Genomic DNA, 24,798 nt, shown 5'->3' on the forward strand with positions numbered 1-24,798 from the left:
CTTAAAATACATATCCTTAATCATTAAAACTAATAATCATTGTCATAATTTTAACATATATTTTATTTTAAATATTCTTTAAATAAATTTTAAAAAAAATTACATTATACACATTATTTCAAAATATTATAAGATTAATATATTGTAAATTTTTAACATTTTCTTTTATCCCTAACTATAAAACAAATAGGTTAAATTTAATACATCTAAGTATGTTAGAATCAATTCAAACTATATACATTGAATTACCAACCTCTTAATTGTTGTCGTACCAATTAAACTAATTTTTACTATTACAAATATTTCATTATCTATGATAAAGATATTAAAATGCTACGCTGGAGATTTCGGTAGGTTTTTGACAAAATCTGGCATTTTTTTTTGGAAATCCCCGTTATATCTGTCAAGCTTCAAGATCTTGGGTGCCTTAGGAATTTTAGATGGTGTTGAATGCATTTTCACCATAAAAACAAAATTCAAATATCCCTGTTATCATAATTTTTAGAAAAAAAAATAATAGAATTGAGACATATTTTGTCTCTCCAGATAAATTTATAAACAACGCCATATTAAAATAATAACATTTTTAATGATCTTTTTTATAAATAAAAATTTAAATATTTTTAATAAAAAGGAACTTTTTAATTTTTAATTTTTATTTTATAAATTGATTTAAGATTATTTTAAGTGGTGACTTATTTTTAAATTATAGTAGTGAGTCAATTCATATTTACAAATAATAAATGATGATAGTTGTCATACCATGAAAATTAAGTTTGTTTATTTGCTTTTCTTTGTTTTTAAATAAAGTGGATAATTTCTTGAGTTAATTCATATTTACAAATAAATTATGATAATTGTCTTATAATGAAAATTGAGTTTGTTTTTTAAGTGAGAAAAATTATTATAATTTAGTTGTTAAAGAAGTGGTGGGATAACTATCATTAGTTGTTATTAACAAATTTAGGCTAACTCATCATTGTTATTCAAGAAAAAGTTATGCCACCTGAAAATACTTTTTGATGGTCATTAAGTGGACATACTTTTACTCTTTCCATATGTCTTTAGGTCCTAGGTCAATAACCTGTTTTCTTACCTCTAAGGAAGATGAATTCCTAACCTTAAATAGAAGCAATTTTAAGAGAAAAAAAACATATGAAAATTGAGTTATGATTCACATTCTAATAAGTTCATTGATTGCAAATAACTCTCGCTCAATGCTTTAATAAGTTTGTCCATATTATGGGTACGTCATATAAATTATTGTGTAGAGAATGTTTATGATACAGCATGAATAAGATTGTAACCAAATGATAAAGGCTTTGACAAGTGATATGTGGCAGTGATAAAGATAGTTTAATATTAATTAGTTGGTAAATTTTGATAGGCATCAACATACTTATTTCATGGTACATCTCACATTGTCAAGGTTTAAAAAATATGTGGTATAAAAATGTGTTTTCGTAACTATTATACGTTTTGGAGTTTTTGGGAGAATTATCATGAAACATTTTTTGGTTAAATCTTGATCTTTTGTAATTTAACATGCATTTTTTACTACATATATGGATTCAACACCCTGGAAACCTTCGGAGCACTCTAATTGTGAAGAGTTCACAACTCAAACTTGTAATTCCAACAAATCCTTATTGTATTTTGGACAAATTCAATTGGAAAATATACCTTAAAAATATCCAAAACGTATAACAGGAAACACACAAAAATAAAAAAACAAAATTATAACTTTATTTTAAATTATTATTATTATTAATTATAAAAAGAATTAATTTATGAGTAAAACATATATTCATTTAAAAAAACATGTAACAAGATTCTTGACCATGGAGATTCTTAACATGTAAATAGGCTTTGTTACAACACCAAAGGCCAATATCATGGCATATCATTACCATATGCCTAGAAAACAATAACCCATTTCATATGACACTCGTTCACATTGCAATTTTTTTAATTAATCAACTTAATTAAAAGGGCATAACTATTTTTAGATAAATGCCAATCTTTTATATGTTAATGTTGAAAGGATTGTCATTGATGTCAAAGCGTGAATGAGTCATTGACAAAGATGAACACACCATCCTACCGCGTATGATGCTACACCGATGTCCCTCTCCTTACTGTTCAGTATGATGCTACACCGATGTCCCTCTCCTTACTGTTCAGAAGTGTATTTCTGCAATTTTTGTTATTATTCTTTTTTTGCTTGGTTTAATAGCTTCCCACTTGATGCTACTCAATTATTGTCCTCAGGTTGGGTCGGCCCTCTTAAATCACGAGGGTTCAGAGATTCTATGTGCATGCAGGCATGGGCCTCCAAGAAGGTAGAGGAACTCTCCCTGGGGGTTTTCAGTTACTTCAGCTCTTCACTGCATTTTTGTTTCTTACACTCAATTCAGGAATTTCTGACCTCTATGGCCTATAGGTTGAAGGTATGGGGAACCAACAACAATTTTTTAGGTAAAGATTATTGCTCATTATTTTCTTTATAACTTTTTCCTTTAGGAATTCCTCTTCCATGAAGAACGTTCTTCTAAATTTGTGCTTTCTCTGATACGGGCTTTGTAGGTATGAGTTTGCGGTCTCCATTTTTAGGGTTTTTCATTCAACATTTGCTCATGGCTCTAGGTTCCTTTTTAGAAAATTACTTTCTTGTTTTCCTTTCCTCCGTTTACAGGTTCAAAATATTTTTACCTTACAAGGGTTTCCAATCCACTCTCGGCAGTAGGCCCTGTCTTGTTTTCAGTTACGATTAGTGGTTCCTTTTTTAATTTTCTATGATGCCAGAACCCTTAGGTCCTCGGGCATGGGTTTCAAATCTTGTTTGGAGAGTTAAATTGTGTTTATATTCTTAAGATTTACTATACAATTGAGTTACCCTGAACCCTTTAGAGAAAATTGTGTTCATTTCAGACTAATTTTGTGTATTATTTTGGATATATCAATGCGGGTTATTTGTCTTCTAAAATAGAGTTCTAGTTTTAAAATCTCTTATTTTGGTTGCATTATATACGTACTATATGCCTTATATGGCTATGTTAATATGTTGGTTGTTCGCTACATGCCCAATGTTTTTCACTGTCAAATATTTAGAAGGGTTCTTCCATTATTTCTATGGTCGAAATTATGATGTCCTTATTAATTGTGCAATTATGGTTTTAATTTTCCATATTATTTTTAACTGTGTGAATGGTAAGAAAATGCTTGTTCTATAAAATTCCTATTACTATGAATGAATCTGAATATCTCTATGTGGGTTTTCCTTAACTGTTAAATTCCATAATACTTGCAATGTACTTCTTTTAACAGTAAATATTTAAGAGCATATGTTTTTATTGAAAGTTTAAATATTGTTCAAATTCTTTCTTTAAGGAAGTAGTACATAATGGTTGTGTTTAATTGCTAAATGAGAAAGACCACTTCCAGTTTCAGATTCACATGCAAATTATTTTTAACTTTCAGATTATAGGGGTATTCCTAGTCTGCGTTATAAGTTTGAGACATTGCCTTTAATTTTTTTGTTCAATTGTCTAGTCCTTTTTCTGGTTTCTCAATCATTTGTGATTTATTCAGTGCACACAGTTTATTTGAATTCTATTGGTGCTTCTTTATTTTCTAAGGATTAGGGACTATACCCACACTATTGATTCAATTGACTTGGCCTGGGGACTAACCCTAAGCCCTTAAAGAAAAGACTGAAAAGGGGGAAATCAATTTTGTCTCTACTATCAACAATACGTATACCCAATCACAACATTACAATTCTTTTTAACATTGAAAGACTTCCAGATTCAGTTTCTTAATCTCAAACTACTACTGATACTTTTACTAATACAAAAATTTGAATAATCAATACAAGAATGACAGTTTTAAAGTACTTATCTATTTCATTTGTTTGAGTCTGACTATTTTCCAACCACCAAGTCACTGTGGAACACAATTTTCCTCCCTGTTAGTGTCAGTCTTTCCAGCCTTCCTATAGTGATCAAATATGCTCTTACAAAGTGATTTTGAAGTGTCAAGGTCAAATTTTGTCATTTCAAAGAGTTTTCAAGCAAAATTTGGTCACTAGCCATTAGGTCTAGGGTTTGCTTTCACTCTGTTCAAAGTTGCCCAAATGTCAGTCCATGTCATCATTCAGCTGAGTTTATCATCATTCATAGGGTTGTCATTATCATGTCAGTGTCAAATGAGTCATTTTACACTTTGTTCATGCTTCAGTTGCCACCCAGGCAAGGTCATTTCCCTCTCCTAGGGTTTTGAAGGCAATTTCTCTTGGATGGTCAAATCACCGGCAAAATTTGTTTCCAGATGTTCATACACCTTCCCCTACCCTTCACCTACCTTATCAAACACTTCCCAACACTCAGATCCCCAAATTCCTCATTTTTGCACAAACCCTAGTTTCTAGCTACAACCTGCCAATTTTCTAGGTTTGGCCTGTGTTTTGTCCTTTTCGACCCCTTCCCCTCACTCAATCTCTGAGATTCCACTTTCCCCTGCTTCCTAACATCCCTCCCTACTCCCAAAAATTTCCCCAAGAATTTAGAAGCCCCCTATCCCCTTCATTTCGCTTCATTTCGACAAAATCCCTTGTTTCACACATCGGGACAAGTTTCACTCAAACGCTGTTTCTGAGCAATCAAAGATGAATTTTGCAAAACTGAGAGAGGTTTTTGTCCACAACATGCCAAGGAAGAAAAACCTCTTTCACTTTTTACACAGGTGTCATGGTTTGAGAGAAATGTCAAAAATACCGGCGAGAAACGAAGGTGCTCCAAGGACGGTTGGCTAAAGCACAAAAACGAAGGAAAACGCCCGATCCACTCCAAACTTTGGCCAAAGCCTCTTTGACTGAGCATGGTACTTGATTGGGGACTCCCAGCCCAAATTTCAAGAAATTTGGAGAAAATTTTGTCATTTGTGAATTTTTTGTGCAATTTACAGGTTTAGGCCATTGGAATGGTCTCACCCCGGGTGAGACCATTTTGGAGGACTGCTCGGAATTTTGAAAACTTGGCATTTTTGGAAAGGGCATGCAAAGAGAAAAATTACCAATACTTGGGAGAAGCCTAATTTTGAGATTTGAGCCTCCAAAAGCTCAAAATACATCAAAAAAATGACTTTCTGCCCACTTTTTGAGTTGCAGAAAGTGACCTTGGGAGAAATGGTTTTTGAGGGGGCGAAACAACTCCAAATTCAGAAATTCCACTTGGGATGGAAAGTAGACAGACCAAGCTTTCCAATGAGCCATCTTGCACCTGATTTGGATCAGTGGAACCCACTCAAAAGTAGCTGCAAAGGGGCGCGACCATTTGAACAGGGGGCGCGACCATTCGAGCCAGCTTTACCAGAATTGACCTTTTTTGTCAAAAAACACTGTTTTGACTATGGTTGACCATTTTTACTTGTAGATGATGGATAAATGTAATATTTTCATGGCACTTTGATAGATTTTATCTCTCTTTACCCTTCTAGAAGCTTCCATGATGTAAAAAGTGAAAAATTAATGCATGGATGAGTTAGCTAAGTAATAGAGGCAAGTTGTTTGGCTGCCTATTTTCTAGTTCTTAGTTTAGAATTAGTTCAAACTGCTCCTAGGAAGCTGAGCTCGACCCCTAGAGATGGGGAAAGGAGTTAGATGGTCTAGATGGTCTATATTATGCTCTCTCCTTCTCATTTTCATGGTTGGACTCTTGTGGGAGAAAGCTTTATTGTATATTGTACATCTATCTCTGCAATTTAAGGAAAAGGAAGGCCAGGGTTTTGCAGACATCATTGTGGATTCTTGTGGATTGATATGTTGATGGTGTGTTTTCTACATGTTCTTGTAAGTTTGTTTATGTATTCCACATCTCTCTTTTGCTTCTAATTGGACAGATGAAGTGGTAAAATTTGAATTCATGCTTTGACATGCTCAACTTTTTAGTTTGTTCAATATTTATGTTTTCTACTGTCTAGAGAGGATTCAAAATGGTTGTTTGCCCTCTTTAGCTCCTCCTCTACCATCCCTGATCATCCATCTCAGATTAAGGCATCAGCGCTCACTCCTACCTTGCCCCAAAGATCCCCCTGCAAAAACTGTGCTCAATCCCCGCACCCTGAATTGCACTCCCTCCAATTGCCACCAAAAACCCCAAAAATCATTAAATCAACCTCCCTATCAAATTACTAGCCTAAAATCTTTATTCTTAATTGGTCAGCCTAATCATATTGAGAGATCTATCAAATCTGACCCGAGAGAGCCTTCTCATACCTCGTAGGGCTAGCTACGAGGTGAAATGGTTTGATGTAGCCTTGAGAGTTTGTCTATCTCAGCCTAGGTGAATTCCAAGCGCTAACATAGTGGCGACCATACTGGGGAGAACAAACTTGTTTGTGAGTTGATGTGTTTGTTTCATAAGTCTTAGACGGAGCCTGAAGTTACGCCAGAAGCCTTCGAAAACGCTCTTGTTTTACATCAGCGTTAGTAGATAAACGCTGCTTCAGTCAATCTCCGTGAGCTTATGAATACAACACTTCATTTTCATTTTACCCCAGTACATGTATCAAGTTCAGATCTGATTGTTGATAGTGGACAACGATCAGACACTTGAAAGGCTGAATCATTCACTTGGCGACTCCTTTCACTGAAGAATCCAGCAACCTATGCTTCATGGTGACTTCACTGCAGAGAGATTAGTAGCTTTGAGATTTCTCAAGATGGATCAGATTGCAAGAAGATATGCTCCCTTGAGCCGAGATCACATCCCTGGTTTTCCAAATAAAATTCCAAAGGTAGATTGGTCAAGGAATTTGCCTATATTTAATGATGATGGTAAGAAGGATGCCGCTCTTCATCTAGTTAGATTTCATATGCATATTCGCAAGTTGAAGGTGGATTTTCCTGAAGATTGCTTGATGAAGATATTCTTGGCCACTCTGGAAGGTAAAGCCCAATCATGGTATGAAAGTTTGCCGCCTGCTTGTATTTACTGCTTAAAGGATTTTCATGCTATGTTTATTGAAAGATATAAGGACTTTTATCCATTATTGAATTTAGTTCAAGACTGTTGCCAGCATGCTTATACTTTTATTGAAAGCCTTGAGAAGTTTTATGAAGATGATAATTTCATGGATGAAGAGATCATGGAAGCTCTGTATGAAAATCCATTTCAGCATACTTGTCAAGATCAGCAGGTTGAAGATGGTCATATGGCTGCAATTGATGAAAGAGAAGAGCTTGTTTCAGATTTACCCACAGAAGAAGACAGTAGCATGCAACCCATCAAAGAGAGCTCTACTGTTGAGATCATAGACGGAGTTTTGGATTCAGATGTTCATGAACAGCAAGGTGAGATCTTTGTGCAAGTAAGTGATGAATCTCCTTTCAATCGCTCAGTAATAAATGATAGTTTGAGTGCCTTGTCATATGAAGATAATTATTGTTTAAGCAAAAGAAACCAAAAGGCATTGTCTCCTTTGTCTGAAGAGGAGATAGATCAGCTTTTGAAAGGTCTTGTTACAGCCCAAGCTACAGCAGATTTGCAATGCACACATAGTCAGGAAAGTGTTGGGGAAACTTCTTCCTTTGTTGAAAAAGATGATTGTCTTGTAGATCAGCAAATAGATAATGTTTTCTTTCACAAAGATGATAATCCGGCTGTCATATCATTTGAAGATGACCTACCATACTGTCAAACTACCGCAGATCATAGCATTCAGGATTCCATTTCAGATTCTTCCTCATATGTTTCATGTGCTGAAATGTTTTTCCAAGAAGAGATCTGCTCATCCGTTTGTTCAGAGATTTTTGAAACCCATGAGCATACTTTTACTGAAGCACATGATGAAGACAGATCAGAGTTTGAAACAAAGGATACCTTGTTCTTTCAGCAGGAGGTGGCAGTGGCAAATCTTCATGTTTTTCACGATCCTCTAGTAAGTTTGTTGCAACCAGCAGTGATAGTGTTTATTGCAGTGTTCAGTGATGAAGGAGATCATGGTCAGCTATGTTTTTGGATGCCCGGTTACCAGTATCTATTGTTGATCATGCGATCTGATTGGGAGAATCAATCAAGAAGGCATCTGCTTGATTGGTTGCATTGGCATTTTGATATAGTTTGATGTATATAGTCTTGTAAGAAACACCGGTGGTTGTCATCATGATTTCAAATCTTGATGGACTGCTGCCCTTCAAAAAGCTTTGTAAAGTTCTGTTTTAAGTCGGTCATGAGTCATTTGTGTTTGGTCTATTGAGTGAGTTTTTTCAAGTTATTTCAGTTTGCCATCGAGTCGGTTTGAGTCAAGTTTCAGTTAGGTTTCAGTCAAGTTTTCATTCAATAAATGTGTCAAAGTTTTGTGTCAAAGGTGTAAATCATGACTCCATCGCCCAATGGTTGCAAGCACTAGTCTGCTCTCCCAGATGTCTAAGGTTCTTGGCACCTCCAAGGAGCTACCATCCCCATTGGAGCCAATGTTAGTGTCAGTCTTTCCAGCCTTCCTACAGTGATCAAATATGCTCTTACAAAGTGATTTTGAAGTGTCAAGGTCAAAATTTTGTCATTTCAAAGAGTTTTCAAGCAAAATTTGGTCACTAGCCATTAGGTCTAGGGTTTGCTTTCACTCTGTTCAAAGTTGCCCAAATGTCAGTCCATGTCATCATTCAGCTGAGTTTATCATCATTCATAGGGTTGTCATTATCATGTCAGTGTCAAATGAGTCATTTTACACTTTGTTCATGCTTCAGTTGCCACCCAGGCAAGGTCATTTCCCTCTCCTAGGGTTTTGAAGGCAATTTCTCTTGGATGGTCAAATCACCGGCAAAATTTGTTTCCAGATGTTCATACACCTTCCCCTACCCTTCACCTACCTTATCAAACACTTCCCAACACTCAGATCCCCCAAATTCCTCATTTTTGCACAAACCCTAGTTTCTAGCTACAACCTGGCAATTTTCTAGGTTTGGCCTGTGTTTTGTCCTTTTCGACCCCTTCCCCTCACTCAATCTCTGAGATTCCACTTTCCCCTGCTTCCTAACATCCCTCCCTACTCCCAAAAATTTCCCCAAGAATTTAGAAGCCCCCTATCCCCTTCATTTCGCTTCATTTCGACAAAATCCCTTGTTTCACACATCGGGACAAGTTTCACTCAAAAGCTGTTTCTGAGCAATCAAAGATGAATTTTGCAAAACTGAGAGAGGTTTTTGTCCACAACATGCCAAGGAAGAAAAACCTCTTTCACTTTTTACACAGGTGTCATGGTTTGAGAGAAATGTCAAAAATACCGGCGAGAAATGAAGGTGCTCCAAGGACGGTTGGCTAAAGCACAAAAACGAAGGAAAACGCCCGATCCACTCCAAACTTTGGCCAAAGCCTCTTTGACTGAGCATGGTACTTGATTGGGGACTCCCAGCCCAAATTTCAAGAAATTTGGAGAAAATTTTGTCATTTGTGAATTTTTTGTGCAATTTACAGGTTTAGGCCATTGGAATGGTCTCACCCCGGGTGAGACCATTTTGGAGGACTACTCGGAATTTTGAAAACTTGGCATTTTTGGAAAGGGCATGCAAAGAGAAAAATTACCAATACTTGGGAGAAGCCTAATTTTGAGATTTGAGCCTCCAAAAGCTCAAAATACATCAAAAAAATGACTTTCTGCCCACTTTTTGAGTTGCAGAAAGTGACCTTGGGAGAAATGGTTTTTGAGGGGGCAAAACAACTCCAAATTCAGAAATTCCACTTGGGATGGAAAGTAGACAGACCAAGCTTTCCAATGAGCCATCTTGCACCTGATTTGGATCAGTGGAACCCACTCAAAAGTAGCTGTAAAGGGGCGCGACCATTTGAACAGGGGGCGCGACCATTCGAGCCAGCTTTACCAGAATTGACCTTTTTTGTCAAAAAACACTGTTTTGACTATGGTTGACCATTTTTACTTGTAGATGATGGATAAATGTAATATTTTCATGGCACTTTGATAGATTTTATCTCTCTTTACCCTTCTAGAAGCTTCCATGATGTAAAAAGTGAAAAATTAATGCATGGATGAGTTAGCTAAGTAATAGAGGCAAGTTGTTTGGCTGCCTATTTTCTAGTTCTTAGTTTAGAATTAGTTCAAACTGCTCCTAGGAAGCTGAGCTCGACCCCTAGAGGTGGGGAAAGGAGTTAGATGGTCTAGATGGTCTATATTATGCTCTCTCCTTCTCATTTTCATGGTTGGACTCTTGTGGGAGAAAGCTTTATTGTATATTGTACATCTATCTCTGCAATTTAAGGAAAAGGAAGGCCAGGGTTTTGCAGACATCATTGTGGATTCTTGTGGATTGATGTGTTGATGGTGTGTTTTCTACATGTTCTTGTAAGTTTGTATATGTATTCCACATCTCTCTTTTGCTTCTAATTGGACAGATGAAGTGGTAAAGTTTGAATTCATGCTTTGACATGCTCAGCTTTTTAGTTTGTTCAATATTTATGTTTTCTACTGTCTAGAGAGGATTCAAAATGGTTGTTTGCCCTCTTTAGCTCCTCCTCTACCATCCCTGATCATCCATCTCAGATTAAGGCATCAGCGCTCACTCCTACCTTGCCCCAAAGATCCCCCTGCAAAAACTGTGCTCAATCCCCACACCCTGAATTGCACTCCCTCCAATTGCCACCAAAAACCCCAAAAATCATTAAATCAACCTCCCTATCAAATTACTAGCCTAAAATCTTTATTCTTAATTGGTCAGCCTAATCATATTGAGAGATCTATCAAATCTGACCCGAGAGAGCCTTCTCATACCTCGTAGGGCTAGCTACGAGGTGAAATGGTTTGATGTAGCCTTGAGAGTTTGTCTATCTCAGCCTAGGTGAATTCCAAGCGCTAACACTCCCAACCAATGAGACCAGTCCTAACACTACATCTCTCCCTGAGCCTGCTTCACACCTAGTATAGTTACCAGAACAATGGTCAGTCTACACTAACTTTTTTAATGACCATCTGATCCCAAACGGACTTAGTCAAATTTTCCAGTTTGAGCTTTCAAGCTTCAATTGGACTCCACTGGCCAACCAACTCAGGAATCCTAAAGTAACGGTAATTTCTCTCTCCTCCTTCCTGCCTCAAGTTCGAAGATTACCCTCTTGGCTTTATTTTGGAATTTTATTTCCAAGGAGGAACTTTGGCAAGTAACCACCTTGGCCATAACTGTTCAAGTACCTGGGTGTGGGCCTCTCTAGCATTGTCTGCCTTATGAGTTCATGGTCATTGCATAGTCATTAGGAAATTAGTAAAATAAAACAACTAAAATTATATTTCCATGTCAAATATTATTTTAGCCCTTCCCATGGCCCACAAAGTAAAACAAAGTCTTTTAACCACAATGAACCAATATTTACCAACTTTACCAGGGGGCATTACATCTTCCTCCCCCTAGAGTGAAACATCGTCTCGATGTCTTCCAAGCTCTTAGAACATGTTAGGAAAGGCTTCTTTCATAAATTTCTCATCCTCCCAGGTAGCCTCTTATGGGCTAAAGTGCTTCCACTGCACTTTAACCTGGTTGATAACTGGCTTATGCAACATTACTTCTCTCTAATCGAGTGTACATAGGGGCTTTACCAAGAAATCGTCGTCCGGTTTGACCTGTATATCCTGCCAATCAATAATATGTTTGGGGTCATAGATACATGTGGAAAAAATTATATACATATATGTGGTTGGGCAAAGCTAGCTAATAGGCCACCGACCCAATTCAAGCCAAAATTTGAAATGGGCCACAAAATCAGGGAGCCAACTTGGCACAACTCCCCCAACACAAATTACTTCTTTTAGGTTTCATTCATACATACACTTGATCTCCAACTTGAAACTCTCGGTAACTTCATTTCTTATCAGTGTAAGCCTTTTTTCTGTCCTGTGCAGCTTTTAGATTCATCCTTACCTTTTTCACGGTACCTTCCATTTCTTTCAACATATCTAGCCCTAACATAAACTTAGCTTTGAGGTTTTTCCAATTAATGGGCGTTCTACATTTATATCCATATATTACTTCAAATGGACTCATTTTTAAGGAGGTATGATAATTGTTATTGTAGGAAAACTCCACATGGTGGAGATAATCTTCTCACTTATTTGATTGTTGCATCACATACACTCTTAACATATCCTCTAGAACTTGGTTTACCCATTCAGTCTACCCATCCATTTTGGGATGGTAAGAAATACTGAATTGTATCTGTGTACCCAACCCAGTTAACAGAGCTTTCCAAATGGAAAATGTGAATTTTACATCCCTATTTGATATTACCACTTTAGGTATACCGTTCAATCTAAAAATTTCTCTCATCAAAATGTCAACAATCTGAACCGTTTTATAGGTAGATTGCACTGGTATAAAATGTGCAGCTTTACTCAATTTATCTACCACTACCATGATAAAATAATTTTGCCTTCCAGATTTAGGAAGACCAGTAATAAAATCAAGCATGATAATCTCCCATTTCCATTCAAGTATGGGTATCGGGTGAAGTAAGTCAGTTGGGTGCTATTGTTTAGCATTTACTAGTTGACATTCCAAGCACTTGGTCAAATATTCTGCTACTTCTTTTTGCATGCAAGGCCAGAAATAATTTTTCCTTGGTGTTGTAAGTAATTTTTGATAGCCAAGATGAGCAACGTAAGGGCTCCTGTGGCATTCATCTAGAATCAACTGCTTCAATTATTGTTGATTTGGGACATAAAATTTGCCTCTATACATTAGCACGTTGTCTTCACTAATGTCATATGCCAACCGTTTTTCATCGTTGTCCTGTAGCTTTGCTTTCTGCCATAGAAATTGGTACATTGGGTCCCTCAAACCAGCATCATTAATTTGTGCTATGAAATCAGTTTTAACTGTGTTGAATGAGATTTCATATAGAAAAATCAGTTTCCCACTTAAGGCATCCACTACTCAAATCTCTTTACCCTTAGGGTGTTTAATGTCGAAGTCAAATTCGCTTAAAAAGGCAGCCCATCATGTTTGTCGTGCGTTTGTTGTGGGTTGCTTAGAATAACTAGTTAAGATGTTATGATCCGACATTAACATAAATTTCTTTTTGAGTAAGTAGTGTCACCATACTTTCAAAGTGTGAACCACTGATGTCAGCTCCAAATTGTAAGCCAAATATTTTGTTCATTTTCTTTTAACTTACGAGATTCATAAGCAATAACTCAACCCTCTTGGATCAAGGCTCCCCCAACCCCTTCCTTACTAGCGTCTGTGTGAAACACAAATTCCTTTGGATCAGAGATCCATAAAATGAGATTTGTGGTAAGTAAATATTTCAACTGGTCAAAGCTATTTTGACATTCAATTGTCCACTGAAAATTCTTCCCCTTTTTCTATAGAGAAGTAATGGGGTAAGCCACCCGTGAAAATCCTTCAATAAAATGTCGATAGTATACGGATAATCCCATGAAGGATCTAATATTAGCGACATTCTTGGGAACATGCCACTTCATTACAGTCTTGATCTTTTATGGATCTATTGTTATTCCTTCCTGAGGTATGGCATGTCCCAAGTATTGAATTTGGTCTTTGTAAAACTCACACTTCCTATACTTTGCGTATAGTTGATGTTACCTTAGAATTTGCAAAACTATTTGCAAATGCCTCTTATGCTCTTCCAAATTTTCGAATATATGAGAATACCATCATTGAAAATCAACACAAATTTGTCAAAGTATTAATGAAATAAACTTTTCATAAGACACATAATCTTTTTTGGGGCATTAGTTAGCCCAAAGGGTAAAACTACGAACTCATAATGCCCATAGCGAGTTTTGAAAGTTGTCTTACATATATCTTCTTCCTTTATTCTGTTTTGATGATATCCAGAGTGTAGGTCAATTTTCAAGAATACGGTAGCACCCTTTACTTGATCGAATAGATCATTAATTATGGGCAGTGGGTATTTATTTTTAACATTTGGTTTATTTAATTGCTATAATCAATGCACAGTCGTAAAGTACCATCCTTCTTCCTAACGAAAAGTACACGGGCTCCCTAAGGTGACACACTTGGGTGGATATATTATTTATCCAACAGCTCCTGCAATTGCATTTTTAATTTAGTCAACTCTGGAATACTCATACGATATGGTGCCCTAGATACTAGAGCGACGCCTCGAATTAATTCAATAGTAAAGTCTATGTCCCACTTAGGGGGTAATCTAGGGATTTCTTGAGGAAAAACATCAGCAAAGTCTTGCACAATAGGTAAATTTCCCAGTGTCATGGTCTTTTCTTTAGAATTGGTGTACCCCACCTAGACAATATAGATTTGGCACCATTTCCTAAGGCACTTAGCCAATTGTGAGGCTGTAATGGGCCTTAATTTTAAGGGTCTCTTAATTCCTTGAACCTCTTGTCCAACTCCTTTATTAAGGAATCTAATTGTTTTGTCTCTTCAATTTATAAGAGACCAGTGTTTCTCTAGCCAATCCATCCCAATTAAAATATCATATGATCCTAAGGGTAACACATTCAAATTTTCTTTTATGGGAGGATTTTCTAATACAACAGGGAAGTTATCAATTTTAGTTGTCACCCTCCTCTTGGCCCCTGTGGCTAATTTCACAAGCCACATAATTTTGAACTTAGTTACTTGTGAATGACATTTTTCTATAATTTTAGGACTTACATAACTCAAACTGGCTTCAGGGTCAATTAAAATAGACACAACTTGGTTAAACAACTTACCTTCAAACTCCACCATAGTTGGTTGATATTCTGCCTGGTGATCTTCTAATGCTGCATTAATATTTGACAAACTCCTCACCACCTCCCCCACTGTGGATGCCTCTTGAATATGTGCTACCAAGTTTGTTCCTTTCTAATAAGGAAATTTTTTGACATAATTAGGCCCTCCACATCCCCAACACTATAGCGGGGGTTTATCCACTTGGTCAAACTCAGGTTTATTGAGTTGTTTGGTAGGCTTTGATTCACTCTGTAACTTAGATTTCTGTTGCAATCTCCCTGAATTTTTATTTTGTTGATTTTCGTATGGCCCCTTGAAATTTGCAGACTTCATACCCTTCGTGTTTTGTGAATGTTCCTACCTTTTCTTATTCGTCCATCTTTTGTTATTATCCCCCTTTTGTTTCATGTGTTGGTAGCATATTTGAGACTTCTGAATAACTTCATCCATAGTTTTGGGGTTATAAAATTCTAACCGTTCCTTCATAAATGCAGGTAGATTGTTGATAAATCATTGTACCTTCGATTTTTCATCTCTTATATATGGAATGTACCTCAGTAAAGATGTAAACTTTGTTACAAACTAATCCATGGAAAGTTGTCCTAGCTTAAGATCATGAAGCTCCTTTGATTTTTTGTCATAAAATCGTTCTATTAGATATTTGTCTTTGAAATTCCATTAGAAGTTTTCTCATGATACTTTTTTTTTTTACATAATCAGTTGTTGTTTGTATTCAAAAAATATTGGGGAGGCTAAGCTCCGTTGTTACAAGGCGTTATGCCCAAGAAGCAAAGTAAGGAAATATTACAGGAGGGACAAAATTCCCCTTTGCTTCTGTCATTCTTGACTTTTGGAAAACCTGAACTAGTATAGATTCTAACAAACTGAAGCAGTAGGAGACAGAATTTGCAAGTCATGCTTAATCAATGTTTATATGACTGATTTGGTGGGCCGTAGATTCTTCAGGATTGCCTTCAACACCTGCATTCCTTAAATTTGATGAGCTGGTGCTAGGAGCGTTACTTTTTTCCATGATGTACTTCAGGATGTCAATGGACTCTTGGACATGACTGCATCTATTTGAAAGGTCATTGAACTGCTCCTGAAGGGATGAAACTCTGTGAAGAAAGAGATTGAGGTCGGCCTCATGCTTCTCCTTAGTGATCCGAGCATGGGTGTCGATTTTGGTGTCCAAGATCTTCTGGTAAGCTCGAATTTGCTCCAGTTCTGCCTGCAGATCGGCACAGTGTAAGCAGTCCTCATTTCTCGCCATTGAGTATGGCCAAACTGATTTATCAGTGTGCAGCAAAGGCAGAGTGTTGTTCCAAAGAGCCTGGGAAGAAAAATCTTGGTGAAGGTTTAACAGAAATGAACCTGAGGGAAGAAGATCGAAGGCTCAAAGCAACATAGGATCGGTCGGGAACAAACGAGGGATGGAGCGAATGCAACCAAGGGAAGGGAGAGTTGTGATTCTGAACGAAGGAGAGCGCAAATATGTAGGCAAGCTCCGACAAGGGGATAAGGAAGAACGGAGAGGGAGTCACGGGTAAATTGAGAGATAAATCACGGGTAAGGGATGAGAGAATCAGAACACCTTGGGGGATGGGACAGAAGTGGGATTTGCAGATTGATTTCAGAGATATGGTGGCAGAGTCATCATCATTATGAGATTCAATGAAGATTTCTACTGCAACAAGGATCAGATTCAGCTTGAAGACATTGCGAGCGACAGTGAAGAGGTACCCAATGTTATTAAAAAATTCTGCGGCCAGTCTGAAGATTGATTTGCTTCTGATCATGGCAGGTAATTTTGAGATTCGATGGAGTTACATCGGAGATTGCCTATGGATTTGGAGCAGGCTCTATTTGCATGAGTATCGGCCTCCTTGTTGAGGGAGCGAAGTACATGGAAGAAACGGACTTCTTTCATTTTCTGGGTCAGTGCTTGACATCGATTAATAGTTTGTTGCAGGAGCACATTGGAGGCGCTCCGATTATATACCATCAGACTAATGATGATGGCCGAGTCTCCAAGGATCATTGCAGTGCTTATGCCGAGTTTTTGAAGCTGAATGAGCCCTTGGTATAGTGCGAGAGCTTCAGCCCTGTTATTGGAGAGGGGGCCTAATCCCCATTCATAAGCCATTTTGATATCTCCATTGGCATTGCAAATGATTCCACCAGCCCCTGCCATTCCTGGATTAGATTTGGAGGCCCCATCGAAGAAAAGATAGTGAGTGTTACAGTTTCTGAGCCAGATGGAAAACTCCTCATCTTTCATTCTTATTTTCCAACTGTGATTAGAGTTGTTGCGTTGGCTGCTAATGTCACTCCCGCTTTGGCCACTGTTACTTTTATCCAACAAGTACCCTATGAAATTCCTTTCTTCAACACAGAGATCGGCGATGTCAATTTTCTTTTGACTTTTGACTGAGATAGCTTCCAATGTAAGGCTCCTTGCCTTGCTACATAATTTCCTGATGTTGGTTTCTTTGTCTTTGAAGACCATACGGTTTCTTGCCAACCATATGTTCCACAGAAGAGAGTAGGGAAGAGCATCCCAAACTCTTCTAGCAATATTGTTCTTCTTTCATTGCCACGGATAGTTCCTCTTCCAAAGATGCAAAACTTCAACAATGGAGTTATGGGAGCTCCAGGGGAGATGGGTGTTTAGAAAGATTTCTTTCCAACAGGCAGTAGCAAAGGGGCAAACGATGAAAAGGTGTTGGATGGTTTCTTCAGCTGCTTGGCAGTTTGGGCAGTGGGATGGACCAATTATGCCTCGTTTTTGCAAATTATCTGATGTGAGAATTTTCCCTTTTAGGAGGACCCAAATGAAGAATTTTATTTTTGGAATGGTCTCTGATTTCCAAGAAATTTTCCAGTGCGCCCAAATGGGCATGGGATATTCATTGTTACAGATATGCTGGTAGGCAGCTTTGACTGTGTAATTGGAGCCTGAAGGATCCCAACGGAAGCCATCGTTACTGTTTTTTTTTATTGGGGCAATGCTATGGAGATGGGTTTGGAGATTAGCAAAACTTGCTTCAAGATCAATGGGTATGTCTGGGAAGATCCATCCTGTCCAAATCTATGATTGAGTGTCCCACTGAGATATCTGGTCCAAATAATGAAGCCCTATGCTGTCAAAGAAGGATAGAATCTGACAAGTTCCAGGTTTGTTGCTGATGGGCTGCTGACCCATTATTCTGTCTGCTCCGATTCTGATATTGTTGCCACCCTTGGGGACTTTGGAAATGTTTTGGGCAAGAAAGGGGATTGCTTTCTTGCACAACCTCCAGATTTTAGAGCAAGCTCTGTTAGGGATATCATAATCCAAGAGGTGCTGCCTTGGAGATTTAAGATATTTGGCTTCCAGCACATTTTTCCACCAAGTAGATTGGCCACTAATGAGTCTCCATACAATCTTGCCACCAAACGCCAGATTTAAGAGCTTAGGTGATCTGATTCCTAAACCTCCACGTTCCTGGGCTTGAATGACCTGTTTCCAATTTATAAGGTTGTACTTCTTTTTTTCATTTTTCCCCCCTTGCCAAAGAAAATGACGGAGGATGGCTTCCATTTTGTGATGAAAATTGGCAGGAGCTTGCAGAAGTGTGAATTGATATAAGGGCAAAGAAGAAAGACCTGTTTTTAGAAGAACTAGGTGGCCTGCTGGATTAAGCCAAGAGGAGCCCCATTGCTGCACTTTCCTTTTCATTTTATCTATGATAGTATCCCATACTTCAGCTTTCAGAGGACTAGCACTCACTGGCATGCCCAGATAAGAGAAATTCCCCCAGTCTAACTTGCAAGGGACCCCAAATGTGCTGGCGATGTTATGAAGAACTTGAGCAGAAGTGTTCCAACCATAGATGCAGCTCTTGAGATGGTTGACCATACCTCCTGAGTAGCTCATGTATTTGTCTAAGAGGGTTTTGAAACGACGAGCTATGATATTGGAGGCTCCTCCCATTAACAGTGTGTCGTCAACAAATTGGGAATGATTTATGTTTTTGACTCCATTCCCAAATTTAATACCTGTGATAAGACCGACTCGCCGATTATAGTCCAAGGCCTTACTGAAAGACTCAACCATCAAGATGAACAGGTAAGGAGAAAGGGGACAGCCTTGTCTTAGCCCTCGAGAAGATTGAAAGGAAGGCCCTGGTCTGCCATTAATGAGAGGAGAGATCCAAGGACCTGAAATGCAAGCTTTGACGAGGTCAAGGAAGGGCATAGCAAATCCCATTTTCTTTAGAACAACAAAGAGGAATGAGTGTCTAACTCTGTCGAAGGCATTGGCTAAGTCCAGTTTTAGGATGAAACCTTTTTCTTTTCTAGATTGGCTGGAGTGTATAGCTTCTTGGACAAGGAGAATGGAGTCAGAAATTTGTCTATTGGCCAAGAAGCCTCCTTGATTTTCAGAGATGAGCGAGGGGAGAAGAGGTTTAAGATGAGAAGCAAGGATTTTGGTTAGAATTTTGTATGATGAATTGCATATTGAAATGGGCCGAAATCGGGAGAAGGATGAGGGTCGATTCTCTTTAGGGAGGAGGGCAAGATGGGTGGCATTAGTGAAACCTCCAATTTTGCCCTTGCATTGAGTCCATTTTATCATCTTAACAAGGTCTTTTTTTATTATTCCCCAATAAGCTCTGTAGAAGCAGATGGGGAAACCATCTGGGCCAGGAGCTTTGTCTGGTTGAAGCGTCTAGATAGCTCTTCTTATTTCTTCTTCTTCAATTTCCTTGATCAAGTTTTCATTGATTTCCTCACTGATCTCAGTGGGGAGGTGTTGCAGTAGATCTGAGTAATCTTCAACCTCTTTTGTTTCAGTTAAGAGGGCACTGTAATGATCTGAGGCTGCCTTTTTAATAGCACCTTGAGTGGTTTGGAGATTGCCTTCAGCATCGATGATGGAGGTAACATTGTTCCTAATTTTCCTGACAGTGGCCTGCTTATGAAAGAAAGCATAATTTTTGTCACCTCCTTGCAGCCATAGCTATCTTGATTTTATTCTCCATTTTTGCTCCTCCGCTTTATTGGCACGATATAGCTGGAAGTAGAGATCGCCTTCGAGTGCTTTGTATTCCTGGGAAAGCCCTCATTCCTCTGTTATGTTGTGAACTTTCTCCAATTTGCTTTTTATTTCAGTTTTGTCCTTCTCAGGTTCCGTGTAGTAGTTTTTTGCCCATTCCTTCAAGGCGCTTTTGGTCCTTTTTAACTTGTTTTCCCATATGTATCTTGGCAACCCTTCTATGTGCTGACTCCATGTGATTTTGACAATCTTATCAATAGTAGGAATGCTACTCCATAGTGGATTGTATTTAAAAGGTATGGGTCCTAAGGGACAGTGGGCTTCGAGAACAAGAGTTGTGGGGTAATGATCAGACATTGAATAGGGAAGTACAATAGCATAAGCGGTGGAGTAAGATGAGAGGAGTGTGACATTCACCAAAATCCTGTCTAGCCTCTCCATGATATTCCCTTTGCCCAGTCTGCGATTATTCCAAGTAAATCTGCAATTTTTTGGTACAACATCAACTAGATCGTGATCCTGCATGATGGTCTCCAACCGTGTTCTGCAAGGGTCATGAGAAAAACAACCTCCTCTTTTCTCGTTGGAGTGGAGTATGAGATTGAGATCTCCACCAAGAATAATATTGTTGTTTCCTTCTTCATCTATGTCTGCTTTGAGGGAAGTCCAACACTGCTCTTTGTCTCTATAGTGTATTGGCGCATAGATGTTGTAGATAACAATCCTCTTGCTATCTATTAAGCTCTCTAGAGTGACTTTAATCCAGTACTGGCTGACTATATCTGTTATGTGTTTCCAAATGTTGTGGTTCCAAAGGGTTGCAATTCCCCTGAAGGCACCCCTTGACTCACTTATGCATCCATTGTATTGCTTGAGCTGACCAATGATTCCTTTCATTTCCTGATGTCCTTGTTTTGTTTCTTGTAGCAATAGGGTTTTTGGTTTCTCATGTATTATCAGATATTTTAGGGCAGTAATTTTGGAGGGGTGCCCTAGTCCCCTGTTATTCCAGGATAGAGCTTTCATCGTTGAGTGTGAAGGGTAGAAAGAGTTGATCGCCCTCCTTGTTCCTTATGCACTGCTTCTTTACTGTTTTTCCCCAAAATGTAGGTTTCTATGGGGTTCTGCGTACCCATGGCAATATCCTTTTGAGTGTTTTCATCTCCTTGATGCTTTGAAGACTTCCTTCCTGGCCCTTGTTTTTTTTTGTGTCCAAAGTTACAACGTGCTCTTTAGAAGAACTCCTAGTAGATCTAGAGGAGGGAGGATCGTGGGAAAAGGAGGAAGAGATTAGCAGGGGGGGTGGGTTCATTAGCATCAGCTTGGGACATGGAGAAAGGGGGGTTATCTTCAGGGGGGGAAATGGCGGAAAAGGGGTTGGATGAAGTAGGGGGAGGGAGCGGATGGGCGGGGGAGGAGGTGGAAGTGTTAAAGAGAGGAGGATTCAGTGAGGAGGTGGAGGGGAAGGCTGTGTGATTAGCCTTGGGAGGGACAACTTCAGGGTTTGCCTTAGGGTTGGTAGCAGTCTTCTTTTTCTTGACCATTTCCCATTGCTCATCTTGTGAAGCATTTTCAACATCAACTAATTTAGAGCAACGATTGGCAAAATGGCCATGTTCGTGACATACCTTTCATTTAATTGGGATTTGCTCGTAGTCCAACTGTTGAATGTGCGTCTAGTCATCCACTTTGAGCTTGATGGCCTCCGGGAGGCCTTTGTCGAGATCAACTTCAACACATATGCAGGCGCAGGCTTGCATGTTGTCTTTTGGCTCACTGTGATCAATAAATCTTCCAACAACATTCCCAATGGCTTGAACCAATTCATCTCCCCAACAATGGAGAGGGAGGTGAGGGAGCCGAACCCAAACCGGGACTGCACTAGGGACATCCAATTCAGGGTCAAAATCCGGAGTCCATTTGTTGAGGTATAAGCCTCTGGAGTCCATGAAATATGGTCTGTTTCTAAAGATTAGATCCTTGTCTTCTCTTGATTCAAAGTGGAAGGTGAAATACCCTTTCCCACAGAAGCGGATGGAAATTTTGCCTTGTATTTTATCAGACCAGTTTCGCTCGACCCACCTTTGCATTGTCTTCGGAGAGGGCCAGAGACCAGTGAATTGTCCGATGAGACCTCGTTCTGCCAGAGAAAGTGCTGCCATACGAGGGAGAGCAGGAGGAAGAATCACCTCTTGCAGAACATCTAGCTTCTTAACAAACTTTGAGATTGTTGGGCGAGGGCGCTGAGGCGGTAAGGATTTGACTAGGGCGGAGAAGGCCTGTTGGGCAGCAGCCGCCTCTGGGGTTGCATCCGGAGGGGCCATGGTGGAGGGCCGAAGGCCGCAAGAACTGGTCGGCGCTCAGCAGCAGCGTGACCTAGCAGCGGTCTAGTTTCGTCCGCAGCAGGTAATTTTTTCATCTTTCAACTAAATCATCCTTAAAATTCTTATGATACTTCTTATTCATTAATACTCCGTATTGTTTTAACCTCTTCCCACCATAAGGTGGATTTGCCTTGTAACTGATAAATCACTAATCGAGCCTTCAGATTATTATCGTACTTATAAATATGAAAGTATTTGTTCATATTAATCAACCAGGCTTCAATAACTTCTTCTACCTCACCATCGAATGTAAAGGGTTTAATTTTCTTAAATTCTCCCCTTGATTTAGTTGTTTGCCTCTTAATCCCCTTATGAGTAGACACATTACCATATTCCACCTCATTATATTCTTGATCACATTTAGATTATGGATTGTCATCTCTTGGCCTATGTGCCCCAACCCAATTTCCATGTTCATGACTTGGGATGGGAGCTCTATAGTTTTGTAGATTTGACAGACTTTTCATGATCCTTTCTTATTCCTGCATCAGTCTTTCATTATCGTCTCTTAATATATCCATCTCATCTTTCAATTGTTGAATTGTTTCAAATATTGCAGTGTTTGTATTTTGGGTTTCCTCCCCTAACTGAACCCACATATCTAGGTTAGTTTCAGGGAATGGCACTAGCCCTGCTCCTATCGACGGTCTGATGGTTGGTGTATTTCCAACTCCTCTCCTCATCGTGATGCTATCTGCATGTGGTGTCGTGTACAAGTTGTACAGGGGGTGATGTGCAAGTGGTGTTGTGTACATGTCATTCATGTCGTGTTGTGTACATGTGGTACTATGTACACGTTGTGTCGGTGGTGTTGTGTACATGTGATGTTGTGTACACGTTGTGCAGGTGGTGTTGTGTGACAGGGAGTAATGTGTATATGTTGTACATATGGGACTGCTGTACATGTGGTATTGTGAGCATGTCATACATGATGTGTTGCAGGCATGTGATACTATGTATGTGTATTGTGTAGTTGTGGTATCATGACATGTGTATTCATTGTTGTACTTTGTGTAGTACATGTATTATGTTGTCTTGTACTCCAGGTGTAGGTACATGTATTGTGTGGTGTTGTACATTGGGTATAGATGTATGTGTTGTGATGTACATTGTGTATGTGTACATGATTGATGAAAAGAAAATGCACTGGGTGTTTGCTGGGTGTGGCAACTAATACGGTGTGAGTACAAAAAGGACAAAGGTAGAAGCTAAGGACCGATTGAAGGATAAGTATTTGTATTTTATTTCAGTTTTATTATGCATGTGATCTATGAATTTGATTTATGATGGTTACATGTGATCTATGATTTTGGTTTATGATGATTGCATGTGATTCATGATTTTGATCTATGATGGTTGTGTTTCGAGCTAACTAGATGTGATATGTTTATACATAATGATTTGATCAAAGATGCTAGTTTGACTTGTTGTGACGGGAAGTAAACATGATTACAAGTGTACCTTATTGATGAGCTACCAATGAGGTATGATGTGAATTTATTTCAATTTATTTTAAATCTAATGGAAGTTATGTGCTTGGTAAAGGAACCACATAAATTCTCAGTTGGGTGGTGACCGAATTTCTCAAGGGACTATGTAACAAAGAAGGGAAGGTCAGGATGTAATTTTTTTGTCATTAGCATTTCCAGATGGAATCAGATGCATATTGGGAGTGTGACTTGGAATAATGAGTTTCTAACTGTTCACTGAGGGGACATGTAGCACAGGGTCATAGCATTAGACATTCGATGCAGATTTGATTTTGACAGTGGATTATGGACTTCCCAGGAAGGAGGTGAATCGTGGTAATAATTTTGAGGGTGGAGGTGTAAGCCTCTGGATTCCCTTGTCGCTGATATGGGTATCATATCCTTTTATTTGTTGGTTGAGCAAATGTGCATATGTGTATATGAATATATTATTGTAAAAATCGTATCGAGCTAGATTTATAAAGCTCCATAAACAATATGATTATTTGTTGGTTGAAGCAAATGTGCATGAGAGTATATGTGGTTGTTATTGTATATACCACAATGAGCTATGTTGTAAAGCTCCAGTAAATGATATGTTTGTCATGTTTCAGCAATGGTCATTGTAAATACTGCAATAAGTTGTGTTATAAAGCTCCATAGGCAGTATGTTTTTCTTTTCAGAGGTTTTGTTGGTTGTAGGTTTCATTGAACACTGAGGACGGTGCTTCCCCAAGGGGGAGGGTTCTGTAACATCCCTAGTTAAAAATCCATGTATATATATATATATATATATATATATATATATATATATATATATAAGATCAAGGTAATGGAAAAGGCTTTGCAAAGGCAATGGCAATGGAAAAGGCTTTGCAAAGGCATGAGGCATTAATTGGCATTTTATTTATGAAAATAATGGAAATTAGGGAAAAAGGAAGGTGCAAGGTCACAAGTTGCATGTGAGGAGGAAAATGAAGGAAAATAATGGAAATTGAAGAAAATAGAGGCCTCATTGATAAAAAGGCTTCTGAGGATTAGTTCATAGACTTTAGTCAGTTCAGTTTTGAAGCTCTCTCTCTATTCTCTCTCTCACGCACCCTTGGACACTTAGAGTTTTCTTAGAACACTTCAGCATTGGATCAAGAAAAGTAAAGAAGAAAAGAGGAAGTAAAGATG

General features: G+C 38.5%; 1 protein-coding gene across 3 annotated transcripts in view; it reads left to right on the forward strand.

The window, feature by feature from the left end:
• Nucleotides 1-2,030: 2,030 nt before the first annotated feature.
• Nucleotides 2,031-24,798, forward strand: part of LOC149226214 (accelerated cell death 11-like) — a 183,726-nt gene continuing 160,958 nt past the window's right edge. For 2 of the 3 annotated variants that reach the window (XM_089377442.1, XM_089377441.1), the window contains exons 1-2: nt 2,031-2,145; nt 2,272-2,450. In XM_089377442.1, coding sequence (XP_089233568.1) covers nt 2,124-2,145; nt 2,272-2,450 — 201 coding nt within the window. In that variant the 5' untranslated portion in view covers nt 2,031-2,123. The remainder of the gene's footprint in view (nt 2,146-2,271; nt 2,451-24,798) is intronic. The other variant, XM_089377446.1, reaches the window with a different exon arrangement.

Source organism: Pinus tabuliformis, chromosome J (assembly GCF_031772625.1).
Source record: "Pinus tabuliformis cultivar Carrire ecotype Pingquan chromosome J, CPIR1, whole genome shotgun sequence".
NCBI lineage: Eukaryota > Viridiplantae > Streptophyta > Pinopsida > Pinales > Pinaceae > Pinus > Pinus tabuliformis.